Source organism: Hyla sarda, chromosome 11 (assembly GCF_029499605.1).
Source record: "Hyla sarda isolate aHylSar1 chromosome 11, aHylSar1.hap1, whole genome shotgun sequence".
NCBI lineage: Eukaryota > Metazoa > Chordata > Amphibia > Anura > Hylidae > Hyla > Hyla sarda.
Window position 1 is genome coordinate 92562904 of NC_079199.1, and position 10302 is coordinate 92573205.

Here is a 10302-nt window from a genome sequence, read left to right on the forward strand (position 1 = left end):
TATAGTCAGTTTATTGCATACAGCAATTGTTTTTATATTACTTAACTTACCGTATTTTTCGCCCTATAGGACGCACCGGCGTGTAAGATGCACCCAATTTTTAGGGGCAAAATCTAAAAAAATAAAGATTTTGAACCCAATAGTGGGCTATTGTCCGGGCATGCTGGGAGTTGTAGTTTTGCAACATCTGGAGGTCCGCAGATTGAAGACCACTGCATAGGAGGTAATACTCACGTGTCCCCGCCGCTCCGGACCCATCACCGCTGCCCTGGATGTCGCTCCATCGCTGTCGCCGTGTACCCATCGCTCCGGAACGTCTCTGCTGCCGGCCGGGTATCCTCGCTCTCCGTCGCCGCCATCACGTCGTTACGCACGCCGACGCACGTACGCGACGACGTGATGACGAGGAAGGAGAGCGCCGGCCATACAGGGGATCCCTGAACGGAGAAGACACCGAGGAGGCAGGTAAGGTCCCCCCCCGGTGTCCTGTAAGCACTAACCCGGCTATTCAGTCGGGCTGATCGGGACCGCCGCGGTGAAATCGCGGCCGTCCCCAACAGCCGACTGAACAGCCGGGTTAGTGTCACTTTCGCTTCAGACGCGGCGGTCAGCTTTGATCGCCGCCTCTGAAGGGTTAATACAGGGCATCACCGCGATCGGTGATGTCCTGTATTAGCCGCGGGTCCCGGCCGCTGATGGCCTCAGGGACCGCCGCGATAGGGGTGTATTCACCGTATAAGACGCACCGACTTTTCCCCCCCAGTTTTGGGGAAGAAAAAGTGCGTCTTATACGACGAAAAATACGGTATATTTTCAGATAGCACAGAAATGTTGGCTTCTGAGATATCCCCCATTATTTCTATGGGAGGGTATCTCTGTGTAATTGTCCTGATAGTTCTATACTGTGCTTATCCTGTACTTTTTGTATATCTTTTCTCATAATTAATCCTTACCCATCAGCAGGCGTCTAATGTCATCAACGGTGGCCGCCATGTGTATGTTTTTAGTTAGCTTTGGAACTACTTTGTACTAGGCTTTTGACTAGAGCACATTGCCAAAATGGATGTATCGCACATTTAGAAAGAAAGACACAAGCACAATCCTAATAACTAATATAGGTAGTTACTATTTATTTTGATCAAACTGTACAAGCTCACTCACCACTTTCCTGCTGGGCTGCCGGGAGGGAACCAGTCGTCATCAATTGGCTAACCTGACAACCCCTCCGGGTTAAGGACTGTACCGTTGGGTCTGAGCGAGTTGTCCTTATGGGACCTTATATCTAACTTTAGCTGGCAGCGAATACTGACCAGCTGTACCATACTTGGTTATTGCTTCCTACTTTCTATATCCCCTGATGAACCCCGTATTGCTCCACTTTATCTGTTTTGGAGGGGGGAAACGTGTCGGGATTGATTACTTCTTCCTAGTGTTTTATTGCACAGGTTGCAAATTGTAGGATAATACTGTTGTGATTAGTGTTGCTCGCGAATATTCGCAATTCAAATTTTATTCGCGAATATCGCATATTCGCGAATTCGCGAATATTCGCGAATATAGCACTATATATTCGTAATCCGAATATTCGTTTTTTTTTTTTTTGTTTTTTTTTCACAGTACACATCACAGTGATCATCCCTCTCTGCTTCCAGCTTGTGTGGTGTAAAGAAGGCTCTAATACTACTGTGTGATACTGGTGTGCGAATGTTCGCATATGCGAAAATATTCATCTGCAAATTTTCGCATTTGCGAATTTTCGCTTATGCTAATTTTGTATATGCTAATTTTTTGCATGTGTTAATTTTCGCATACGTGAATTTCTGCATATGCGAAAATAAAACGAGAATATTACGAATATGCGAATTTAGCGAATATATGACGAATATTCGTCCATATATTCGCGAATATTTGTGAATTCGAATATGGCCTATGCCGCTCAACACTAGTTGTGATAGGTGATGGTATTGGAACCCCATTGATTTGTCTTGGCTCTCCATCCATCTGACCTATACCTTATTTAAACTTTTTTTTTTTGAGGACTACTTATCTTATCACAAATTACTATTAAAGGTTAAGTTTTAATTGAGCTAACTATTCTACTTCTATGAACTGTAAAGAAACGGCCCAATGGTCCAGCAATGGCACTAGTGCCAGACCTAGCTCCCTGGCAATGCCACCCCACAGACACAGTGTCGCCGCAAGAATGTCCCCCATGCAGCCCCACCCTAGTGTAAACAGATCACAAAGCTCTCTTTACCATGTCAAAACACTGTCTACGGGACTGTTGGAGATAGGTGAGTACATAGATTGGCTCTTTCAGTCCTGTAGACACAGTGTGTAGGCCTAACCACTGCTACACAGAAATAGGGAACTTGGGACCTCCAATCTTGTGATTTGGTGCAGCCGCAGCAGTAAGACCCCCAGAAAATATACATTTATCACCTATATTGTTAAGACAACCCATTACACTGCAATGTATTGATGCCACTATGGTCCTTCATGAGAGATGTAAGAAAGTCTGTTGTTTTATTAAAGGGTTACTCCACTGCCCCAGCGTTCGGAACATTTTGTTCAGAACACTGGGTGCGGGCTGCAGAGGTCATGACATCAGAGCCATGTCCCTCGTGATGTCGCGCCATGCCCCTTCAATACAAGTCTATGGCTGCCACACTCCCTCCCATACACTTGCATTGAGGGGGTGTGATGTCACGAGGGGCATGGTTGTGACATCACAACCCCCCGAAGCCCGCACCCAGCGTTCGGAACAAAATGTTTTTAAACCTTTAAAGTTCTCTTATAGATATTTTGGGTTCATTTTCTGTATGGAAATTCAGCTATGTACATATACTCGAGTATAAGCCGAGTTTTTCAGCACGATTTTTCACCCCTCTCGGCTTGTACTTGAGTGAACTCTCCGCCCTCAGTGGTCTTCAACCTGCGGACCTCCAGATGTTTCAAAACTACAACTCCCAGCATGCCCGGACAGCCGATGGCTGTCCGGGCATACTGGGAGTTGTAGTTTTGAAACATCTGGAGGTCCGCAGGTTGAAGACCACTGTTCAGACATTGACAGGCGGTGATGATGAAGGGGGGGGGGGGTGGGATGATGACAGGGGGATGATGACATGCGGTGATGATGAAGGGGGGATGATGAAGGGGGGGATGATGACAGGGTAATGATGAAGGGGGATGATGACAGGCGGTGATGATGAAGGGGGGATGATGAAGGGGGGATGATGACAGGCGGTGATGATGACGGGGGTCTGGATGATGACAGGGTGATGATAATGACAGGGTGATGATGATGAGGTTGTTAATGATGGCGGTCTGGATGATGACATGGGGGGATGATGTATTTCCCACCCTAGGCTTATAGTCGAGTCAATAATTTTTCCTGGGTTTTTGGGGGGAAATTAGGGGCCTCGGCTTATATTCGGGTCGGCGGTACTATAAATTCTGCACTATATATGCTACATGTGACCATATTCTAGTAGGTCACATGAGGTTATAAAGATCCAAAAATACAAAAAATCATAATATAGCTATAACTATATATATATATATATATATATATATATATATATATATATATCTGGTATACTCCAAATAGGAGAGTAAAGATTTATGACTATTTTACTACTTCGAGGACCAAGCAAATGATCCTTTGCAGGGCTAGGCCTACACAGCAACTTTGGCCATGTTGTTGCGGCATGCAATGTGAGCGCACACAATTTGGATGATTCAGGGAGGGCACCATTTTAATCTTAGCTGGATAACCTATGTCTTGGTCAAAGTTGTCATGTATTCACTTTTTTAGAATAAGCTGTCATTTGTATGTATGTATTAGGAGTCGACCACTACTACTGCAGCTTAAAGGGGTACCTTAGTGGAAAAAATATTCTTTTTTTGTTTTTTTTATCAACTGGCTCCAGAAAGTTAAACAGATTTGTAAATTACTTCTATTAAAAAATCTTAATCCTTGCAGTACTTATCAGCTGCTGTACGCTCCAGAGGAAGTTATGTAGTTCTTTTCAGGATGACCACAGTGCTCTCTACTGCCACCTCTGTCCTTGACAGGAACTGTTCAAAGTAGGAGAGCAGGAGAGGTTTGCTATGGGGATTTGCTCCTGCTCTGGATAATTCATGACATGGACAGAGGTGTCAGCAGAGAGCACTGTCGTCAGACAGGAAAGAACTACACAACTTCCTCTGGAGCATACAGCAGCTAATAAGTACTGGAAGGATTAAGATGTTTTAGTAGAAGTCATTTACAAATCTGCAAAGATGAGATAATAAGATGGCACTCACCACGGTCGTGACTACATATCCTTTATTCGGGGATAGCAGGGAACAGAGGTGCAGTGTCAGGCAGGTATCATGGCAAGGACGCCGGGGACCTCAGCCATGGTCCTTGCCATGATACCTGCCTGACACTGCACCTCTGTTTCCTGCTATCCCCGAATAAAGGATATGTAGTCACGACCGTGGTGAGTGCCATCTTATTATCTCATCTTTGCAGATTGGGATTGTCTGCCTTTCTTGAAAGATTGAGCACCACCTGGTTCATTGTTATTCGCCTGCCATGAAACTACACATTCCCGGACTATCAGCAGTGCCGGTCTCTTTCTCAATAGACATAATTTACAAATCTGTTTAACTTTCTGGCACTAGTTAATTTAAAAAAAATAATAATTTTTTTTTTCCCCCACCGGAGTACCCCTTTAAGGCTATGTGATCCATAGTCTTAAGTTAAAACCCTGGAAGATTATTTTTTTTAAAAGATTTCTAAAGATGCTTAAATGATGCAATATCAAAGAGTTAAAAGGTAAATTTGTCTGTTTATCTAAACTGCACAGAAACTTTCCGGCCAAAACGTAATACTATCCAATGATTTAAATAAGAGTCAAATCAAGTTTATCACTTTACATGGATCAGTCCATTTGGGCACTGTTATTATTTGCAATATATAAGTAAAAAACATCATGTACATATGCAATCAAATTCCCTTTAATGTCCTTTGCAAACTCTGGCTGGCAGGGTAAGTCATCTCATACCAATTTGCCTGTATCACTTTTACTGTATTATTAGAATAATACAGGTCACAAAAGTGCTACAACTCAAGGTATGTGTGTATATATGTCTAAAATAATCAATCAATAATTAACTAATCAATAATTCAATCAATGCCATTTTACAGCATACAGCAGCTAAGTGACATCGTCTACTTCTCTTCATGTCTCCAAAATGGCTGCTTCACCAAACAGATAATATTGTCAGGAGACTGGAAAAGCTGGGGGAGTACTGTGAACTTTGCCCTGTGTATATCTGGTCGCCACAAAGCTTTTCCAGTCTCCAGGGGAGGATAGCTGTTTGGTAAAGCAGCCATATTGGAGCTCTTTGGGAGCCTGGAAAAGCTGGGTGGCATGCATTCTGTGTGTCAGTAAGCCGTGAGGAAGCGCATGTAGCGTGAAACAATTGTCGCTTACACTTTGTTATGCAACTGTCTGTCTCTGCTGCTCCATGAACATAACGCGTGTTTGTTGTGAGTGCCGCCCATTCTTTTCTACTCCAATGGAATTCTCATACTGTGCGTCACCCACCTTCTGTCTCCTGAAGCCCCAGCAATTATAAGATACTCATACTCCCTGCACTCCTCACTGAAGCAACGTTGCCATGCCCTCTTTCTGCCCCCACACTGATGTCTTCTCTCCCTTCTCTCACCCCTTTCTAAGCCCACAATAAATATTCTCTGCCCTTTTGCGTCCGTGACGTCACGCCACACCCCTCCATTCATGTCTATGGGAGGGGGCGGGACAGCTAGTACATAGCTGTCACGCCTCCTCCCATAGACGTGAATGGAGGGGGCGTGGCGGCCGGCATCGCTAGTCATCGGGCACTTAATAGAGTTCGCTCCGTACACCGAATGACAGGGGTGTCGCAGTGGAGATGGTGGGATCCCCATCCGTGGGACCCCCACAATCTTACATCTTGTCTTTTATCCTTTGGATAGGGTTTTTTTTTTTCTTTATGAAATATCAAGAAAATAATCAGTTCAACTGCATGGGGAATGGTGTAAAAAAGCTTTGACCTCAAACTGACCTATGCATTGTGACGTCACGGCTCCGCCCCCGTGTGACGTCACGCTCCGCCCTCTCAACTCAAGCCTAAGGGAGGGGGCGTGGCAGCTGTCACGCCCCCTCCCATAGGCTTGCATTGAGGGGGCGGCGCGTGACGTCACACGGGGCGGAGCCGTGACGTCACAATGCTCCGGCCCCCGTGATCGACAGTAATCAGACCCAGAGCAAACACGCTCCAGGGACTGATTTTAACGGGGTGCGGCATGCAAGATCATGGGGGTCCCCAGCGGTGGGAACCCCGCGATCAGGCATCTTACCCCTATCCAAGCGCCGGAGTACCCCTTTAAGTGGAAAAAATAAGAGTTATGGCTATAAAATCAGAAGAGGGACAAAGAAAAATGCAAAAAAAAAAAAAATGGCTGCTCCATTAAGGTGTTACGTATATGACTTTTCTTGCTATCAATGACAAGTAAATAGGATTTGCATTTGGATCAGGTTGTTGTTACATTAAGCAATGAATAGAAGAAAATAGAACAGTCCAGGTTGTGAAAGGTCTTCTTTTAGTATCAAAAATGATGCTGGAATCATCCATTTACGTTTATGATGTTATTATTTTGTCGATTTTGATCCCAACAAACATGTTCATTTTTATTGTTAATATTGTGAACTGGACAAGAGACAAAACCCTTCGACCAGGAGACCGGCTGATCACCAGTATAAGTGTATGCAACCTCGTAGAAGAAATGATTATGTCCATAAGATTTCTGCATCTCATTTGGAATAGTCCCGTGCTCTTGAAGGTATACTTTGCTTTGCGTTTTATGGTTGTTTCTTGCAATGTCTGGTTCTCCACCTTCCTCTCTGTTTACTTCTGTCTGAAGATTGTGAATGTGAAGAATACAATATATATCTGCTTACAGAGGAACTTCTATAAGATCTTACCTTGGCTTTTTATTTCAACCGTAGTTGGGTCTGTACTTGGGGGTGTCCCATTGCTCTCTAAATTCTCAGAAGAAACATCCTTGAATTCAACGCTCAGCTCCTCTGTTGGGTATAGGCCAAGAAGATCTTCATTTATTTATGTCGAGGTGAATAAGATTTCAGCTGTTATCATTCTACAATCCACGGCACTCTTGGTATTCTCCAGCTCAACCTTGGCCATCATCACGTCTCTCTTCAAACATATAAAACAGGTTCAACAAAATCTTGGTGGTTTTAGGAGACCCAACATGGAAGCCCACGTCCAAACATTGAAGACTGTGACATTTTTTCTCTGTATTTATATTATGGTTATTTCTTTTACGTTGACGTTAAGTTTGCTGTCCTTTTATGACATGTGGTCTTATGTGATATATCCTCTGTTTGGCATAAGTAAAGTGATGGCCTGCTGACGTTTAATGAAGACAAGCCGGAATTTGGATAAAGCTCTGAATGACGTCTTCAGGAGATTTCATTGCACCAAAAAATTGAATGAGGTGGAAGAAAATATGTAATATATCTTTTGGGCCTTAGGCTTCTTTCACACTGCTGTTGCACCCCGTCGAGAATGGGCATTAAAGGGGTACTACTGTGCTGACAACTTATCCCCTATCTAAAGGATGGGGGATAAGTTGCCTGATCGTGCGGCGTACCGCTGCTGGGGACCCCCGCGATCTCGCACGCAGCACCCCGCTCTCATCTGATCACAGCTCTGCCCCTGTGTCATGCCACGCTCCGCCCCCTCAATGCAAGTCTATGGCAGGGGCAAGACAGCTGTCTCGCCCCCTGCCATAGACTTACATTGAGGGGGTGGAGCGTGACGTCACATGGGGCGGAGCCGTGACGTCACGATACTCCAGCCCCGTGATCGGCAGTCATCAGACCCGGAGCGATGTTTGCTCCGGGGCCTGATGAGAGCGGGGTGCTGCTTGCAAGATCGCGGGGGTCCCCAGCGCGATCAGGCAACTTATCCCCTATCCTTTAGATAGGGGATAAGTTGTCAGCACAGAAGTACCCCTTTAAACTCTCTTTCTTTTTTTTATTTTTTTTATTTGACGGCTGTCATTTTGACGGGGAGCAACGGGCAACATCGGGTCTTGATGGACCCCATTATAGTCAATGCGGTCCGTCAGGCGTCACTGTTTTTCAGAGGGAGTAGCAGGTGAAAAAGAAGGTGCAAGCAGTATTTTTTCTCCCGCTATTCTCCCCGGCAGATCCGACGACCGTCACACTACGGCGTGACAATGGTAGTGTGAAAGAGGCCTTAGTTATTTATTTTTTGCGTCTTTTTTGCTGAAGATCAAGGCATATTACCCATATAAACAAGATATGAGATGAAGACCTATAGAGGAGGAACTATAGAAAACGTTTAGTAACTGCAACCCTAAGACTATGTTCACAGGGGCAATGTCCGCACAAAAAATTTCTATGCGGACATTGCCCTGACAGTGGAGTGCCAACATAAGATGCCATCGCTAGGATCCTCAGGAATGCACCGTCTCCTACACGGCAATGCATTTCTGTGCGGAGTCCGCAGAAAGAATAGACATGCATATTCTTTCTGCGGAAACCGGAATTTAAATATACGTGCCAGATATTTCCAGCATCTGAACAGCGCAGCAGAATTCCATTGAGATCAATGGGATTTTGCTGTTGCTGAATCTCAATCCCAATGCAGAATTCCGCATGGGGATTCCATCGTGTGAACATAGCCTTACACTAATATCAATATTCTCGATCATGGAAATGGTTAAAGCATACCATCATTTGAATAAACTTTTGGGGTTGGGGGTCTTACTCCTGAGACAAGGACCGATCTTACTGCTTACAGTAGCACAAGTAACCTGCAGCCTGGCATTGTTGTGTTAAAAAAAAAAGGGGCCTGGGACACTTTGGAGAAACAGCCAAGCCATTGGTTCCATGACCAAATCAATATAACACCGAGCGGCCGAGTGAAGGCTAGAACCATGCCACCCCACACCATAATCCTGGGATTTGGACCCGTTTGACCTTGTGAAGACTTCTTCATAATTTGTCCATGTGGTCTCTAGACTAATCTCCAGCTATCATTTCAACTGAAGCAAAAGCAAAACTCTTCACTACAAACGATAGACCTCCATTACAGTGCCCACTGCCATCTTACTCTGCACCATGATAGCTTCTGGTATAAGGTCAATGGAAAACCTGTAGCTGTGCATCTGGTTTGTAGTCCAATGTCATGCAAGCACCTTCTGATAGTTTGTGTTTACCAAGTTCGACACCCTAGGCTTGGTATGTGATATCCAATTTTACGTGCAGTACAGAATGAATCCCTATGTACCATATTTCTGACAATCTGCCCTTGCAGAGGTTTGCACCTCTTGCTGTTATTTCATTTAATTGTTGGCCTTCCAGTCACTGGGACATAAAACATTGAACAGTGCTGACACCTCGGACTATGTATGTCTGCTGGTGCAATATACAGAAGTCTTTAAGTGCAAGGATCCTGTCCCTCTCTGTCTGTGACAAGTGATGATAACTGGCTCATCAACTAGTGATATGATTTCTGAGGTTTTTCACAACAATCATAATAATAATAATAATTATTCTTATTACAATTATAATGCTGTTTCATAATGGTAACATTCTTTAATAATTTTTTTGTTGACTTATCAGCCACATTGAGGCTTGTCTGACTTCTTCCTTTTATTTATAAGTTCCTCGTTTTTTTCATTATGCAGTCAATATTCATTTCTGGTCCGTGTGAAGCAGTGATGTTTTAGATTTATGTTATGTAATGATTTATATATATATATATATATATATATATATATATCTCACTAAAGTGCCACCCCTGTCAGCTAAAAAAAAAAAAAGGATACGTAGACTACAATTCGCACAGTTCCCCAATATTGGACAATTGAAGACTGCAAGAACATTCCCTGTCCTAATGAGCCTCGATTCCAGCTGCAAAATTCAGATGACAAAGTCAGAATTTGGCATAAACAACATGAACGTATGGATCCTTATTGCCTAGTATCAGTAGTTCAGGCTGGTGGTGGTGGGAAAAACAGTACAAAATCACCAGACAAAAAATAAACGGGAACAAGCCAGAGGGTCAGTACCAAGAGGGCAGTAAAGTACAAAATCAGAGGTGAAACAAAGTCAGGACAAGCAATGGGTCAAAACTAGACAACAGCACATTACAAAATCTGCAGATAGTAGAATGTCAAGCCACAAGAGGTCAGAACAACAATAGCAAAGCAGG

At 44.0% G+C, this 10302-nt stretch overlaps 1 protein-coding gene across 1 annotated transcript; it reads left to right on the forward strand.

The window, feature by feature from the left end:
• The first annotated feature begins 6715 nt into the window (after positions 1 to 6715).
• On the forward strand, positions 6716 to 7468 carry LOC130294968 (taste receptor type 2 member 4-like). The gene has a single exon (XM_056545124.1). The coding sequence runs from the start codon at positions 6716 to 6718 to the stop codon at positions 7466 to 7468; it is 753 nt and encodes a 250-aa protein (XP_056401099.1).
• The last annotated feature ends 2834 nt before the right edge of the window (positions 7469 to 10302 follow it).